The 18,910-nt window shown below is 43.6% G+C and overlaps 1 protein-coding gene across 20 annotated transcripts in view; it reads left to right on the forward strand.

Moving 5' to 3' along the window:
- LOC130294838 (death-associated protein kinase 2-like) overlaps window positions 1–18,910 on the forward strand; it is a 318,537-nt gene that overhangs the window by 156,646 nt on the left and 142,981 nt on the right. For 8 of the 20 annotated variants that reach the window (XM_056544908.1, XM_056544912.1, XM_056544907.1 and 5 more), the window contains 2 exons: window positions 4,632–4,741; window positions 13,584–13,655. In XM_056544908.1, coding sequence (XP_056400883.1) covers window positions 13,623–13,655 — 33 coding nt within the window. In that variant the 5' untranslated portion in view covers window positions 4,632–4,741; window positions 13,584–13,622. Of the gene's footprint in view, window positions 1–4,631; window positions 4,742–5,101; window positions 5,190–13,583; window positions 13,656–18,910 lie in introns of all 20 variants that reach the window. The other 12 variants (XM_056544924.1, XM_056544918.1, XM_056544921.1 and 9 more) reach the window with 3 other exon arrangements.

Here is an 18,910-nt window from a genome sequence, read left to right on the forward strand (position 1 = left end):
TGCCAAGTGGATGCCCAGACACTTAGTCTATCCAAGTCATCTTGTAACTTATGCACATCCTCTATAGACTGTACCGTGCTACAAAGCTTGGTGTCATCTGCAAAGATAGAAACAGAGCTGTTAATACCATCCTCTATATCATTGATAAATAAATTAAACAGCAGCGGGCCCAGTACTGAACCTTGGGGTACACCACTAATAACCGGGGACCAATCAGAGTACGAATCATTTACCACCACTCTCTGGGTACGATCCATGAGCCAGTGTTCAATCCAGTTACAAACTAAAGTTTCCAAGCCCAAGGACCTTAACTTACCTGTCAGATGTCTGTGAGGGACAGTATCAAACGCTTTGGCAAAATCCAGAAACACTATATCCACAGCCATTCCTCTGTCAAGGCTTCTACTCACCTCTTCATAAAAGCAAATTAGATTGGTTTGACAACTTCTATCCTTAGTAAACCCATGCTGGCTATCACTTATAATACTATTATCCCCTATGTATTCCTGTATGTAATCCCTTATAAGTCCTTCAAACAATTTACCCACAATGCACGTTAGACTTACCGGTCTATAATTGCCTGGCGAAGACCTAGAGCCCTTCTTGAAGATTGGTACCACATTAGCCTTGCGCCAGTCCCTTGGCACAATACCAGACACCAGAGAATCTCTAAATATCATGAACAAGGGTACAGATATTACTGAACTTACCTCTCTAAGAACTCTTGGGTGTAGTCCATCCGGCCCTGGAGATTTGCTTACATTTACTTTACTTAACTTACCTTGTACCATCTCTACATTAAGCCAGTTCAATACATTATATGATGTGTTACCAGCACTGACCTGACCAATGTCAGCTCCTTCTTCCATAGTACATACAGAACTAAAGAACCCATTCAGTAGCTCCGCCTTCTCTTGATCGCCCGTGACAACCTCCCCATTATCATTATTAAGGGGTCCTACATGCTCTGTCCTTGGTTTTTTTGTATTTATATATCTAAAAAAATATTTAGGATTAGTTTTGCTTTCTTCGGCCACCTGTCTCTCATTTTGAATTTTTGCTGTTTTTATTACATTTTTACAGATTTTATTAAGCTCCTTGTACTGTTTAAATGTTATAGCTGACCCATCAGATTTGTATTTTTTGAAGGCTATTTTTTTGTTGTTTATTGCTCTTTTAACCTCATTTGTCAGCCATGTAGGATTTAGTTTTAATCATTTATATTTGTTCCCCTTTGGTATATATTTAGCTGTATAGTTATTTAGAGTCGATTTAAAGATGTCCCATTTACCTTCTGCATCAGCATTTGAGAACACCTCCCCCCAGTCTATGTCCTGTAGTGCAGCCCTCAACCCAGGGAAGTTTGCCTTTTTAAAGTTATATATAAATAAAATAATTTCCATATACAGAAGAAAGAAATGAGAGAAAATTTTGCCCAAGGGAAAAGGGGATAGAAGATAAGTTATTTTTGATACTGGACTACTCCTTTAAAAAAAGGGGTTACTTACATTTATTGGTGAAGTACTTGCTGAGTTATGGCCTTTTTATATCTTCTTTCCTATTGCGCAGCTCTGCGCAATGGAGGCGGAGAGCCTGCTTGCCAAGCTCCACTGCCTCATCAATAGTCCCCACCTGGCCCACCCCCGTGATGAATATACACTGCTCAAAAAAAAAAAAAAATAAATAAAGTGAACACTTAAACAACACAATGTAACTCCAAGTCAATCACACTTCTGTGAAATCACACTGTCCACTCAGGAAGCAAAACTGATTGACAATAAATTTCACATGCTGTTGTGCAACTGGAACAGACAACAGGTGGAAATTATAGGCAATTAGCAAGACATCCCCAAAGGAGTGGTTCTGCAGGTGGTGACCACAGACCCAGGTTGGCACATCAAAGCGAGCTGTGGCAAGAAGGTTTGCTGTATCTGTCAGTGTAGTGTCCAGAGCATGGAGGCTCTACCAGGAGACAGGTAAGTACATCAGGAGACGTGGAGGAGGCCGTAGGAGGGCAACAATCCAGCAACAGGACAACTACCTCCGCCTTTGTGCAAGGAGGAGCAGGAGGAGCACTGCCAAAGCCCTGAAAAAAGACCTCCAGCAGGCCACAAATGTGCGTGTGTCCACACAAATGGTCAGAAACAGACTCCAGCCCAACACCATGCAGGACATTTGGCTTTTGCCAGAGAACACCAAGATTGGCAAATTCGACACTGGCACCCTGTGCTCTTCACAAATGAAAACAGGTTCACACTGAGCACATGTGACATACGTGACAGAGTCTGGAGATGCCATGGACAACGTTCTGCTGCCTGTAATATCCTCCAGCATGACTGGTTTGGCAGTGGGACAGTAATGATGTGGGGTGGCATTTCTTTGGGGGGGGGGGGGGGGGGGGCACACAGCCCTCCATCTGCTTGCCAGAGGTAACCTGAAAGCCATTAGGTACTGAGATGAGATCATCAGACCCCTTGTGAGACCATATGCTGGTGCGGTTGGCCCTGGGTTCCTCCTAATGCAAGACAATGCTAGACCTCATGTGGCTGGAGTGTGTCAGCAGTTTCTGCAAGAGGAAGGCATTGATGCTATGGACTGGCCCGCCCCTTTCCCAGATCTGAATCCGATTGAGCACATCTGCGACATCATGTCTCGCTCCATCATACAATGCCACGTTGCACCACAGGAGTTGGCGGATGCTTTAGTCCAGGTCTGGGAGGACATCCTTCAGGAGACCATCCTCCACTTCATCAGGAGCATGCCCAGGCGTTGTAGGGAGGTCATACGGGCACGTGGAGGCCACACACTACTGAGCCTCATTTGGACTTGTTTTAAGGACATTACATCAAAGTTGGATCAGCCTGTAGTGTGGTTTTCCACTTTGATTTTGAGTGTGACTCCATATCCAGACCTCCATTGGTTGATACATTTGATTTTCATTGATTAATTTTTGTGTCATTTTGTTGTCAGCACATTAAACTATGTAAAGACGAAAGTATTTCATACAATTAGTTCATTCATTCAGATCTAGGATGTGTTATCTTAGTGTTCCCTTAATTTTTTTGAGCAGTGCATTTAGAAGTGGTAGCTGGAAATACAGTGAAGGATTTTAAGCATGCATGAGATAAAGCATAAGGCTATCCTTAATATAAGATAGGGCTAGGGACTATTGATGGGTTTCAGATTATTGGGCAGACTAGATGGGCCAAATGGTTCTTATCTGCAGACACATTCTATGTTTCTATGAGAGTCAGGAAAGTACCAAGTGGTCAGGTAGGAGGCGGCATCACAAAACAGGCAGAAGTCTGGAAACACAGCGTACAGCAGAACAGCACAATCAGCAGAACCCTCACTATGGATAACCATTTTGTAGTTCAGACTAGAAGGTGAGGGAGTAGCACCCTTAAATAGGAGATGGCAGTCAGGGATTGGAGGGGGAATAGAGTCAGAGGTGTGCATGAACCCTTAAAGAGACAGGCCTCGTGCAGCCCCTTCTAAATGCACCAGACACTATCGCTGGGTGAGAGAGTGCAGTGGGAACAGTCTGGAGCCTGCAGTGAGGAGGTGGAGCCATGAATTCTGTTCGGTCAAAATAGGCAATGGAATGTGGCACACGCTGGCAGTCGCCACCTGTCAGTGTTACATGCAGACCGGACACAGCAGGAACTCGGACAATAAATAGCAGGTACTTGGATATTACAGGTAGCACTGACACAGCAGATACTTTGAGACTTGAAGTGGCATTGGCACAGCAGGTACTCGTACATTGGAGGTGGCTCTGACAAAGCAAATAGACACTGGAGTTGGCACGGACTCTGCAGGTACTCTGGCATCAGAGGTGTCGCTGGCACAGCAAGTGTGCAGATACTGAAGGTAGCATGGTGGGTAATTGGATAGTGGAAGTAGTACCAGGACAGAAAATGGGTAAACCAGAAGCACAGACTATGGAGCGAGAGAACACGCAGCAATTACTACAAAATCTTACACCAGACCTTCCTAAAGTACTCCAAACAACAGACCTGAAATATATAAAGTCCTTAAAACCAGATCCCAAATTAAATACAGACCACAAATTAGATGTCAGAATAATTACAGACATCAGACAAGATCCCAAAATAAAAACCAATCCCAAGCTATGCCCTCTGCATCCCTTATTGCTCCAGTACCAATGCTTTGTTTACATAGCAGCAGTGATGATGTGCCATACTTACTGGCATCTTTGCTACAGTGTCTCCATGCAGATAAAGACAAGTGTGGAAACATCAGTGCTGCAGCAGCAGGGGATTTAACAGTGAGTAGAGTGTTTGTGACCTCCTAGACATTCCCTTTAATTCAGACTCCAGGTGGCAGCAGAGGATGAGCACACTGTCTGCAGTGCACGTTGCCTATCGGCATGCGAAGAGAGCAGAGTACGTGTGTCTTCCCACCTCAATTGTTGTATTTAATTTCATGTCTTGGGAGTCTATTACCGCCTGTAAAACAGAACTCCTCAACTATTTTGTCTTTATTTACTATACAGGAAAAGAGATCACTGTGTTTTTTATGTAAACTTTTGCTCCCACACCCAGTGCTTGCGCTCTGCTTTGTCTCCCAATAATTCATTCCAGATCTTCTTTATTTTTCCTTTCTAGATTTTGTCATTGAGGCCAAAAGCCAACATCAGACAGACGAAATTTACAGAGAATTAGTGCACCACAGCTTCACGCCATCATGTTTTGAGAATTGAAGGGATCTTGGAGTTGTAAGTAATTGCAGATTTTTTTCCTTTGTGGATAGTTGACAAAATATGAAAAAAAAAAAATTTATATATCTCGTTAAACATACATTATGTTATGTAATCAATGTATTGTGCGGTTAGATGTGCATTGTACAGTATAGTGGTATTATTTCATACAGCACTGCTAGTTCAGCCATGTTTGGCAGTATTATGCAATTGGTTGTTAGGCATGATCACTTAAAGGGGTTGCCTAGGACTTTTCAGTAAACAAGCATTGGATTGACTTTTTGTTGGTGTTGTAAGTTTTATATACAGTTTTTTATGTTATTAGGCTGGGTCACATAACTGCTCTGTCTGTGATTTCTTTACTTCCTGTCTTGTCAGGTTAGCTCTCGGGGAAGATATCCTTGGCTGGATTTTCTTATGGATTTTAGCACAATCCCTATAAGTGGAGCTAACATCGGAGCCAAGTGTAAGCTGCAGCAGTAAAGACAGCATGATGTGGAGGATACAAGAGGCTGATAACTAAGGCTGGGTTCACATTACATTTTCAGCAATATGGGACAGTATATTGCTGGGGGGGGGGGGGAGTGAAATCCAGTACCTCCCGTATCCCAGCAGTATGCGGCCCGTATATAATTCATTTCAATGAGCCAACCTGAGTCAAACGATGACTCCGGTTGGCTCATTTTTGTCCCATATGCGGTTTTTCCACAGGACCTAAAACCATAGTGTACCACAGTTTTAGGTCCGTTGGGAAAACCGCACACAGGGTATTTTCGCCCTCCCCCCCCCCCCCCCCCCCCCAGCTGTATACGGTCCCGTATTGCTGAAAACGTAATGTGTAACATCCTTGTACAAAATTTATGCAACTTTTTTATCACCTCTGGCACAGGTTTGACCCCCCCCCCCCCCCCCCCCCCCGTCCGTCCCTTCAACAAACTTAACACTGTTTATGCTTCCTAGCTCTGCCAGCTCTGAGATTTTAGGGAGAGGGCATATCAGAGATGTAGGTCACCAGTATCTCATACAGACAATTGCATGTTTTATTTTTCGTTTAAAGTGTACCTGTCATTTGAAAACAGTGTATATAATAATGTAGATAATAACATTATGGGGGAGATTTACCAAAACCTGTCCAGAGGAAAAGTTGCCCAGTTGCCCATAGCAACCAATCAGATCGCTTCTTTCATTTTTAACAAGGCCTCTGCAAAATGAAAGTAGAGATCTGATTGGTTGCTATGGGCAACTGGTCAACTTTTCCTTTGCACAGGTTTTGATAAATCTCCCCCTATATGTATATATGTAATTTGGTTAGAAAAATTGACTATATTTGGGTGAAATAATGCTGTCCATGCAGCTTTTGCCGGTGTGAAGACAAAATACAGAAACAGGGCTCTGTGTAGGCTCCTGGCTTGTCAATCAGCTTGCTATGTGAGCTGGGGGCCTCTGCACAAAGACACAGCATTTTTTTTTACCCATAAATATACACATTTTTGACCAATGTACATTACAAATGTACATATAAATTTATCTACATTATATAAAACTTTTTGCAAATTACTGTTTTTATAAAATATATAATCTAAATTTTGATCCAAGAATCCCAGCACTGCAAGAGAATAGTATTAATCACTGAGCCACCATACTGCCTACACACATACACTTGTAGCAATACAGTCCAGTATTTCCCTGCCTAGTGGTAGAATAGGCAGAGCTACATTTGGAGAGAAGGGTGTGGAGCCGAAAGCTTGCATTGTGATGGCAGCACTGTTGACCCCTGCGACCCAGATATGATGTCCACAGGAAATTATTTTATGTAAATAAATATGCACTCATCAAATAAGCAGCAATAGAGGACGCCCAGGGCCACCAAGGCAAAAATAAGTTTGGAGGAACAACTAAGGGAAAGGGAAGGATTACAAATTACTGTCTGTTCCAAACAAAGGGTTCGGACAACCCCTTTAACCACACCTGCTACTCACCACATTGATTATAGATTATAGGGGTTTTCCTGGACTCTTGCATTCATAACCTAGCCTCAAAATAGGATCAACTCCTGATTGGCTGGGTACTGACACCCAGCAATCAGTACACCGGTATATACACTGTGAACAGAGCCAGAAGCAGGTCCCTCATTCATTGTGTAGTGAGAGTTTGTTATGTATTGGTCGAGCTGTGTTACTGCAGCTTGGCTCCCATTTACCGTATATACTCGAGTATAAGCCGAGTTTTTCAGCACAATTTTTCGTGCTGAAAACGCCCCCCTCGGCTTATACTCGAGTAAACTCTCCGCCTGTCAATCCCTTCTCAGTGGTCTTCAACCTGCAGACCTCCAGATGTTGCTAAACTACAACTCCCAGCATGCCCGAACAGCCATCGGCTGTCCGGGCATTCTGGGAGTTGTAGTTTTGAAACATCTGGAGGTCCGCAGGTTGAAGACCACTGCGGCCTTCGTCATCATCCAGCCCCCCCCCCCCCCCTTAGTCTTCTACTCACCTCCCCTCGGTGGGAAGGAAGGGTGAGCTGGTCCGGGCCATCTATGCTGCAGGGACCGTCCGGTGGGGAGGGTTAGTCGTTCCGGGCTGTCCGGGCGGCCTCGGACTAGTGACGTTGCCTTGACGATGAAGCACAGAAACCTTCATGCGCAGGGACGAATGTCCCTGTGCGTCGTCGTCAAGGCAATGTCACTAGTGCGGGGCCCCCCGGTGAAGATGGACAGCTCGGAACAACTAACCCTCCCCACCGGACGGTCCCTGCAGCATAGATGGCCCGGACCAGCTCACCCTTCCTTCCCACCGAGGGGAGTAGAAGACTAAGGGGGGGGGGGGGGGGTCTGGATGATGACGAAGGCCGCAGTGGTCTTCAACCTGCGGACCTCCAGATGTTGGGCATGCTGGGAGTTGTAGTTTTGAAACATCTGGAGGTCCGCAGGTTGAAGACCACTGGATTGACAGGCGGTGATGATGAAGGGGGGGGATGATGACAGGCGGTGATGATGAAGGGGGGGATGATGACAGGCGGTGATGATGACGGGGGTCTGGATGATGACATGGGGGGGATGATGTATTTCCCACCCTAGGCTTATAGTCGAGTCAATAACTTTCCTGGGTTTTTGGGGTGAAATTAGGGGCCTCGGCTTATATTTGGGTCGGCTTATACTCGCGTATATATGGGTACTTCAGAGGTAGCAGAGCAGCAGTAACCCAGCACAGCCACCACACAATGAACAGGGCCAACTGCTTCTGGCTTTGTTCACTGTGTATGTGCCAGTCACGGCTCTGCTGAACAGCTGATTGATGAAGGCGCTGGGTGTTGGAAACCTGCCAATCAGACAACTTGAGAATAAGCTATCAATGTAAAAGTTTCATAAAACCCCTTTTAAAAGGAAATCTGTCATCAGTTTCACCTGCACTAACCTGTCAGGACGGACAGGTAGTGCAAGTGACACTAATGACAACAATATTTCCTGATCTCGCTCCGTTTCTCCTGCTATCTTCTTCAATATCTTTCATTCCGAGGCCAACTTGGAGCATAGGGAGAGCTTCATGATGTCAGTGAAACAACGGGACCCAGCAAAGAAGCAGGAGCGGTGATGTCATGAATCTCCGCCCATGCTCTAAGTTGGCCCCGGAACGGAAGATACCAAAGGAGATAACGGGAGAACCGGAGCAAAGAACGGGATTAGGTAAGTATTGTTGTCATCTGTGTCACCTGCACTACCTGTCTGTATCGACAGGTTACTGCAGGTGAAACTGATGACAGATTTCCTTTTAAAGGGGTACTCCGCCCCTAGACATCTTATCCCCTATCCAAAGGACAGGGGATAAGATGTCAGATCGCTCTGTGCGTAATGACGGGCGATACGGGGGACGGAGTAACGTGACGTCATGTCGCTGCCCCTCGTGACATCACGGCCCATCCCCTTAATGCAAGTCTATGGGAGGGGGGCGTGACGACCGCCACTCCCCCTCCCATAGACTTGTGTTGAAAGGGGTGGGACGTGACGTCATGAGGGGTGGAGCCGTGACGTAACGATGCTCCGGCCCCTGTACTGCACATCATGACGTGCAGAGCGAACTCGCTCTGCGCAGTAATGAAAGCGCGGTGCCGCAGCGGGGATCCCGGGGGTCCCCAGCAGCGGGACCGCGGCGATCTGACATCTTATTCCCTATCCTTTGGATAGGGGATAAGATGTCTAGGGGCGGAATACCCCTTTAAGTGAATTTTTCTGGGCATATGTTTTAATTTAATACTGGACATACAAATTTTCTGGCGATCAGGCACACTATCTGCAATTTTATCCTAATTTTCTAACAAAACATACAGTACTTTTGCTACTAATGTGATGTTTGCACATCTATAACTGAATGGAAAAGGAAAAGCCTACTTCTATAGGAGGCTTCTCATGTCTTTTGGCTATTCAAAGCTACTATCGCAATGGAGGATATGCTTGGTGCTGTGCACGGCATTAGAAGTTTTTATTGTACAGTTTCTGTGTAAAGCTTTGAGATGTCTCCTATATAAAGCTTGTATTACTGGGAGATCAGACAGGGTATACCGTACACCAAGGGTTTGTAAATTGTAAGATCTTTTCAGTAGAGTGTAAAGCATTAAATGAAATCTATTTGATCCACTTGTTTTATTTCTGTAATACGGGACCGAGGACTGAGAAATTGCAGTTTGTTTGTATTTAGTTCAGCAGGTACCTTGGTTCAGGTTTGTTTAACATGTCTATATCTATAGTCACACAATAAATAGACAGACCTGAAAGAAAAACTCCTGCCATTTTCCTCTTTGTCCGTGGTGCATCAATGAGCTAAAGACATTGGAAGGTCACTTCATTTATTAAAAAACAAAAACAGAGCTTTCACATTGAATGGGCTGCCAAGAGGAGTGAGGAACTGGAATTTACAACTGGCTACTGTAACACTGTGCCTATATACAAAAATATAACCACTTATATTATTGTTTAAAGGTGCAGCATTAAAGTGTTATAACTTTGTACATAGGGATAGTATAAATGTACAGTAGTTAAATTCTTGTACACAGGTGCATTAATAACCTCTTCAGGACACAGGGCGTATGGATACGCCCTGCATTCTGAGTCCTTGAGGACCGAGGGCGTATCCATACGCCCGTGGGAAATTCGGTCCCCACCGCTAGCCGGTTGGGGACCGGAGCCGGAAGCCGGAAGCCGGATGTCATTATGTCCCCCCATGTCGGCGATGGCCGCAGATCGCTGGACAATTCAGCCCAGCGATCTGCGGCGATTTTGGGTCAATTCCCGGAATTACTGGCTGATCGGAGCCGTCAGGTGAGGTGGCACTGGTGCCACCTCACGATCGCCCTGATTCGTCAGCCGGTTTACTGGCCGACCAATCAGGGCACCTGCTGCAGGTGTCACTCCCGCAACCCGCTCCGCCCCTCTTCTGGAGGACGTGAGCGGGTGCGGGAAGTTGACCCCGGCAGCTGGGGACCCCGATCCCTGGTATCCCTGTTGGGATCGGGGCCCCAGGAGCGGCAGCGACTGCGAGGGACTGACCTGCGGCGGCGTGGATCAGCAGTTGGTGGTGAGTGACAACAGAAAAAAGGGCATGCTGGGAGCTGTAGTTATGCAACAGCAGGAGGCAGACCACCACAACTCCCAGCATTCCCTTATGGGCATGCTGGGACTTATAGTTTTGCAACAGCTGGAGGCACATTTTTTCTATGGAAAAGTGTACCTTCAGCTGTTGTATAACTACAACCCCCAGCTTGCACAAACAGCTAAAGTGCATGCTGGGAGTTGTAGTGGTGCATCTGCTGGTTGCATAACTACAACCCCCAGCATGCCCGTTGGCTGTCGGTGACTGCTGAGAGTTGTAGTTTTGCAACAGCTGAAGGCAGACTGGTTGCGAAACTCAGTTTTTTTTTTTTTTTAACCTAACTCAGTGTTTCACGACCGGTGTGCCTCCAGCTGTTGCAAACTACAACTCCCAGCATGCACCGTACATGCTGGGAGTTGTAGTTTTGCAACAGCTGGAGGCACACTGGTTGTGAAACACTGAGTTAGGTCACAAACTCAGTGATACATAACCAGTGTGCCTACAGCTGTTGCAAAACTAAAACTCTCAGCATGTACAGTCTGTCAGCGCATGCTGGGAGTTGTAGTTTTGCAACAGCTGGATGTTCCCCCCTCCCCAATGTGAACGTACAGGGTACACTCACATGGGCGGAGGTTTACAGTAAGTATCTGGCTGCAAGTTCTCACTGCAGCAAATTTTCTGCCGCAGCTCAAACTGCCAGCGAGAAACTACTGTGAAACCCCCGCCCGTGCGACTGTACCCTAAAAACACTACACTACACTAACACAAAATAAAATAAAAAGTAAAAAACACTACACATCCCCAATAAAAATGAAAAACGTCTGGTATGCCACTGTTTCCAAAACGGAGCCTCCAGCTGTTGCAAAACAACTACTCTCAGTATTGCCAGATAGCCACTGACTGTCCAGGAATGCTGGGAGTTTTGCAACAGCTGGAGGCACCCCGTTTGGGAATCACTGGCATAGAATACCCCTATGTCCACCCCTATGCAAATCCCTAATTTACGCCTCAAATGCGCATGGCGGTCTTACTTTGGAGCCCTGTCGTATTTAAAGGCAACAGTTTAGGGTCACATATGGGGTATCGCCGTACTCGGGAGAAATTGTGTTACAAATTTTGGGGGCTATTTTCTGCTTTTACCCTTTTTAAAAATGTAAAATTTTTGGGAAAACAAGCATTTTAGGTAAAAAAAAAATTTTTTTTTTACATATGCAAAAGTCGTGAAACACCTGTGGGGTATAAAGGTTCACTTAACCCCTTGTTACGTTCCCCGAGGGGTCTAGTTTCCAAAATATAATGCCATGTGTTTTTTTTTTTTTTGCTGTCCTGGCACCATAGGGGCTTCCTAAATGCGGCATGCCCCCAGAGCAAAATTTGCTTCCAAAAAGCCAAATGTGACTACTCCTCTTCTGAGACCTGTAGTGCACCAGCAGAGCACTTTTCAGCCCCATATGGGGTGTTTTCTGAATTGGGAGAAATTGGGCTTCAAACTGTGGGGGTATTTTCTGCTATTACCCTTTTTAAAAATGTAAAATTTTTGGGAAAACAAGCATTTTAGGTAAAATTATTATTTTTTTTTTTTTACATATGCAAAAGTCGTGAAACACCTGTGGGGTATTAAGGCTCACTTTATCTCATGTTACATTCCCCGAGGGGTCTAGTTTCCAAAATGGTATGCCATGTGTTTTTTTTTTTTTTTGCTGTTTTGACACCCTAGGGGCTTCCTAAAGGTGACATGCCCCCCAAAAACCATTTCAGAAATCCCTTTGTTGCTCCTTTGCTTCTGAGCCCTCTACTGCGCCCGCCGAACACTTTACATAGACAAATGAGGTATGTCCTTACTCGAGAGAAATTGGGCTACAAATATAAGTATACATTTTCTCCTTTTACCACTTGCAAAAATAAAAAATTGGGTCTACAAGAACATGCGAGTGTAAAAAATGAAGATTTTGAATTTTCTCCTTCACTTGGCTGCTATTCCTGCGAAACACCTAAAGGGTTAAAACACAGACTGAATGTCATTTTGAATACTTTGGGGGGTGTAGTTTTTATAATGTGGTCATTTATGGGGTATTTCTAATATGAAGACCCTTCAAATCCACTTCAAAACTGAACTGGTCCCTGAAAAATATCGAGTTTTTTGAAAAATTGGAAAATTGCTGCTGAACTTTGAAGCCCTCTGGTGTCTTCCAAAAGTAAAAACTCATCAATTTTATGATGCAAACATAAAGTAGACATATTGTATATGTGAATCAAAAAAAAATTATTTGTAATATACATTTTCCTTACAAGCAGAAAGCTTCAAAGTTAGAAAAATGCTAAATTTTCAAATTTTTCATCAACTTTTGGGATTTTTCACCAAGAAAGGATGCAAGTTACCACAAAAATGTACTACTATGTTAAAGTAGAATATGTCACGAAAAAACTGTCTCAGAATCAGAATGATAACTAAAAGCATTCCAGAGTTATTAATGTTTAAAGTGACAGTGGTCAGATGTGCAAAAAACGCTCTGGTCCTTAAGGCCAAAATGGGCTTAATACTGTCCCCCCTGTGTACAAGAATAAAACTACTAGAACACTGCACCTATGTACAAGAATACACCAACTATAATACTGCCCCATATGTACAATAATATAACAACTATAATACTCACCCCCTCTACCTGCAATTGCTCTTTAATAATCATTCCCATTTTCCACGTACATTGTTATAATATATGCAGAGTTAAAGGGGTACTCCGGTGGAAAACTTTTTTTTCTTTTTTTAATCAACTGGTGCCAGAAAGTTAAACAGATTTATTAAAAATCTTAATCCTTCCAGTACTTATTAGCTGCTGAATACTACAGAGGAAATTATTTTCTTTTTGGAACACAGAGCTCTCTGCTGACATATCTGTCCATTTTAAGAACTGTCCAGCTTAGGAGAAAATCCCCATAGAAAACATATGCTGCTCTGGACAGTTCCTAAAATGGACAGAGATATCAGCAGAGAGCACTGTGGTCCGAAAATGAAATAATTTCCTCTGTATTATTCAGCAGCTAATAAGTACTGGAAGGATTTTTTTTTTTAAATGAAGGAATTTACAAATCTGTTTAACTTTCTGGCACCAAGTTTTCCACCATAGCACCCCTTTAATGTACGAAGCAAAAAAAAAAAAAAAAGAGAACTGATTCCTAAACCTTTTGACGTCAATGTTTCTGTAATAAGTTAATATTATTAGAGTATGATAACAGGGTTCTGCAATTTAAGTTTAACTATTGATGTTTTGTATTTTCAGCCATTGGCACAGATTGGCAGGGTACCAGATCTTGCCAGTATGGGGGAAAGGGGCCCTTCAGGAGGGCCAAAGGTGAGACTGCTCCTTAGGGAGCAAAGAATGTGATGCTAAAGGTGGCTGGGCACTGCTGACCATAATCAATGGCTGGGCACTACTGATCATAATCAATGGCTGGGCACTGCTGACCATAATCAATGGCTGGGCACTACTGATCATAATCAATGGCTGGGCACTGCTGACCATAATCAATGGCTGGGCACTGCTGACCATAATCAATGGCTGGGTACTGCTGACCATAATCAATGGCTGGGCACTGCTGACCATAATCACTGGCTGAAAACTGCTGGCCATAATCAATGGCTGGGCACTGCTGGCCATAATCAATGGCTGGGCACTGCTGGCCATAATCAATGGCTGGGCACTACTGACCATAATCAATGGCTGGGCACTACTGACCATAATCAATGGCTGGGCACTACTCACCATAATCAATGGCTGGGCACTACTCACCATAATTAATAGCTGGGCACTACTGACCATCGCTCTGCTTTGTTAACTGGTAGGGAGTGCATCTCTGCCAGTGGACATTAAATTGCTCTACTCACTGTTTGAGTGCTTTCTATGACTGAATGGCATATAACTTGCTTCCTGCATTCTCACATCATACATTGTATATCTGCAATATTTTATGTTTTAGTGTTTAAAAGCTACAAAGTGAGCTACGGTCCTTAGTTATTAATACCATCTAGGGACCTTCTGGTACGGAGCAGGATCCAAATCCTGTCATCAGCCCCACAACCCCCTTTATGACGTACCGTATTATATGTTTTGTTGAGGAAATGGGTTAAAATATTTGGCGGAAAAGCAAAAACACTGAAATAAAAATTGGCTGTGTCCACAAGGCGAAATCCCCCTGTGGCCTGTGTAAATCAAGTTCTTATCAGCCTGGGCGTATGTTCTTTACTTCCACCACATAATAAGTGGTGCACATTTTTCATAATTAGCAAAGTAGTTTAGACTTAGACAATTTTGTAAGTGTGGTTCAGGCTGGTAAGAGAGTGCACAAAAAGTTTGTGACAAGTTTAAAAAGTCACAGTTGATCAATCCCTGATAACTGCAAAAAAACTAAAATGCTATTTTGCTACTTTTTTTTTAACACCAAATAAGGGTAAAAACAATATTAAATAACGTCCCCCTTAAAGTTATGGAATGGCAAAAAGTCCTGGCCTAAATCCAATAAAATGTTATGAGCAGGTCATGGGAGGAAACCCACCAACATAAGAGTTGAAGATATTTTGTAAATGGACTAAAATTCTTTTATTCTAATGTGCAGGAAGCATCAACAATTACTGGAAATAATAAGATACAGGGGGTCATACCAGATACTGAAAGTGAAAGTTCACATTCTTTTGCCATTCACAGATATGTGATACTGGGTAAATTTTCTTCAATAAATAAATGACCAAGTCTAGTTCACAGACTTGCATTTACCATTCATTTTTTAGGAAAGTCTCACCATTAGTCTTTGCTATTCCCTGGCCCTCAACTAGGACTGCCTATGTGGCTGTACACCTGCTGCCTGTTGCTCACAGGGTTTTATCACCTTGTGACACCTGTTCCCTCTCAGGCTATGTTCACACGGAAGAATTCTGCATATGTTTTAAGTTTATTCACATCAATGGGATTCCTTAGTCCCATTCACACAGCAGATTTTTCTCTGTTGACGTTCCGCAGCTAAAATTCCACATTCCGGGTCCACAGAAATATTAGTTTTGTCTTATATTTTTGTGGAATTCAGCTGTGGATGCCCATTTAAGTTAGTGGGGCTTTTTTCCTCCGCTAAATGTGGATTTGGTGTGCAATTTGCGCAAAATGTAACATTTGCAGTGAATACAGGTATTTTTTTTACATGCACTGTGTATTCATGCGGAAATTCCACATGAATTCCAGGGAAAGCTGAATTTCTGCCATCTAAACATAGCCTCACTGTCCTATCCAACACCTACACGGGTCTCTCTAAGCTGCTGCTGCAGAGGTCATTGGTGGCCTGCACACATCTCACACATTGCTGCAAAGGACAGGCTGCTAACAAACTGCAAGAAGTCCTGATGCACATGCTATCCAGATCACACACCACCCCATCTCACCTGGCTGTCAATTCTGGGGTCCATGGAGAACCTCCAGCCTTTGTGTCTGCTTTACATTAACAACTACCTTACCAGAATGACTTAGCAACTATATAAATATCCAGGTTTATTTTATGTACCATTGTATATGTTTGCACAAAAAGATGATGGCACTAGGCTGGAACACCACGTCCCCACCTGTCACAACAGCAGAATAAAAAGCGCACATTTCGTGGTACCCCCACATTACATACTGAGGCTTTTGGTCTTCATCTGACAACTGACTCCTATGGGTGTTCAACTTGTTTGTCGGGAGCTTTTCCTATATACACACTAAACAAAGGGGCAAACCTGGATTCTGTCTGTCTGGATGGTATGCATACCAAGGATAAAACCTAGAATGAAATACATTAATTTTTCACTAAGACACAGTTAAAATTTCCACCCACAGAACTGCATTTGCTACTTTTGACTTGAAGGTATCTGCTTCTCCCACATCATCACTTGGGATTACTGATAAAGCATAGTGTCAAACCGAGAAATAAATACAAAGAGTAACAGACTATGTTACAATCTGTTATGTTGGGGCTGATATGGCAACAGAGCTCCAATAGATCATGGGGCCTGAGCTGTTTCTGCTAGAAAATAGGGTGGGTGAAGAACAAATGCTTTAATCTCTTGTTTCCTGATCTTTTGGGATTTATTCCAGCTGTAGTTCAGCCCAGCTATGATCTGCTTCGTTACACTGGTTATAGTAAGTCTGACGTAGTCTGAAATCCACCTCTTTCAAAAATAGTTCAGGCCGCTGCGTTCTCCCTTCTTCTGGGAGCTATTGGGAGGATTGTAGTAACAGATTTTTTTCTATACACATGTTTATTCCCTTTGTGTGTGTATTGGAACTAAACCAAAAAGGGGAGAAAAAAATCAAATTGGACATAATGTCACGCCAAACTCCAAAAAATGGTCTGGACAAAATTATTGGCACCCTTCCAAAATTGTGGGAAAATAAGATTGTTTCAAGCATGTGATGCTCCTTTTAACCCCTTAAGGACTCAGGGTTTTTCAGTTTTTGCCCTTTCGTTTTTTCCTCCTTACCTTTTTTAAAATCATAACCCTTTCAATTTCCCACCTAAAAATCCATATTATGGCCATATTAAGTGACATTAGTCATTTTACCCAAAAATGCATGTCGAAACGGAAAAAAAAATCATTGTGCAACAAAATCGAAGAAAAAACGCCATTTTGTAAATTTTGGGGGCTTCCGTTTCCACGCAGTGCATATTTCGGTAAAAATTACACCTTATCATTATTCTGTAGGTCCATACGGTTAAAATGATACCCTACTTATATAGATTTGATTTTGTCGCACTTCTGGAATAAATCATAACTACATGCAGGAAAATGTATACGTTTAAAAATGTCATCTTCTGACCCCTATAACTTTTTTATTTTTCCACGTACAGGGCGGTATGAGGACTAATTTTTTGCGCTGTGATCTGAAGTTTTTATCGGTAAGATTTTTGTTTTGATCGGACTTTTTGATCACTTTTTATTCATTTTTTAATGGTATAAAAAGTGACCAAAAATGCTCTTTTTTTGACTTTGGAATTTTTTTGCGCGTACGACATTGACTGTGCGGTTTAATTAATGATATATTTTTATAGTTCGGACATACGCACGCGGAGATACCACATATGTTTGTTTTTATTTTTTTTTACACTGTTTTATTTTTTTTATGGGAAAAGGGGGGTGATTCAAACTTTTATTAGGGAAGGGGTGAAATGGTCTTTATTAACACTTATTTTTTACTTTTTTTTGCAGTGTTATAGGTCCCATAGGGACCTATAACACTGCACACACTGATCTCTTGGACAGATCACTGGCGTGTATTAACATGCCTGTGATCAGTGTTATCGGCGCTTGACTGCTCCTGCCTGGGTCTCAGGCACGGAGCAGTCATTCGCCGATCGGACACCGAGGAGGCAGGTAAGGGCCCGCCCGGTGTCCTGCAAGCTGTTCGGGACGCCGCGATTTCACCGCGGCGGTCCCGAACAGCCCGACTGAGCAGCCGGGTCACTTTCACTTCTACTTTAGAAGCGGCGGTCAGCTTTGACCGCCGCTTCTAAAGGGTTAATACCGCACATTGCCGCGATCGGCAATGTGTGGTATTAGCCGCGGGTCCCGGCCGTTGATGAGTGCCGGGACCTACGCGATATGATGCGGGATCGCGGCGCGATCCCCCTTCATATCGCGGGAGCCAGCGCAGGACGTAAATATACGTCCTGCATCGTTAAGGGGTTAACTCACCTGGGGGTCAGTAACAGGTGTAGGCAATATAAAAATCACACCTGAAAGCAGATAAAAAGGAGAGAAGTTCACTTAGTCTTTGCATTGTATGTCTGTGTGTGACACTCTAAGCATGAACAACAGAAAGAGGTTGAAGAGACCTGTCTGAGGACTTGAGAACCAAAATTGTGGAAAAATATCAACAATCTCAAGGTTACAAGTCCAGCTCCAGAGATCTAGATTTGCCTTTGTCCACAGTGTGCGACATTATTAAGAAGTTTGCAACCCTTGGCACTGTAGCTTTTCTTCTTGGGCGTGGACGAAAGAGAAACATTTATGAAAGGTGTCAACGCAGGATAGTCTGGATGATGGATAAGCAGCCCCAAACAAGTTCCAAAGATATTCAAGCTGTCCTGCAGGCTCAGGGAGCATTAGTGTCAGCGCAATCTGTCTGTATTTAAATGAAATGAAACACTGTGGCAGGAGACCCAGGAAGACCCCACTGCTGACACAGAGACATAAAAAAGCAAGACTACATTTTGCCAAAATGAACTTGAGTAAGCCAAAATCCTTCTGGGAAAACGTCTTGTGGACAGATGAGACCAAGATAGAGCTTTTTGGTGAAGCACATCATTCTACTGTTTACCAAGAACACCGTACTTACAGTGAAATATGGTGGAGGTTCAACTATGGTTTTGGGTTGCTTTGCTGCCTCTGGCACTGGGTGGCTTGAATCTGTGCAAGGCATCATGAAATCTGAGGATTACCAACGGATTTTGGGTCGCACTGTACAGCCCAGTGTCAGAAAGCTGGGTTTGCGTCCGAGATCTTGATTCTTCCAGCAGGACAATGACCCCAATCATACGTCAAAAAGCACCCAGAAATGGATGGCAACAAAGCACTGGACAGCTCTGA

Source organism: Hyla sarda, chromosome 11 (assembly GCF_029499605.1).
Source record: "Hyla sarda isolate aHylSar1 chromosome 11, aHylSar1.hap1, whole genome shotgun sequence".
Lineage (NCBI taxonomy): Eukaryota > Metazoa > Chordata > Amphibia > Anura > Hylidae > Hyla > Hyla sarda.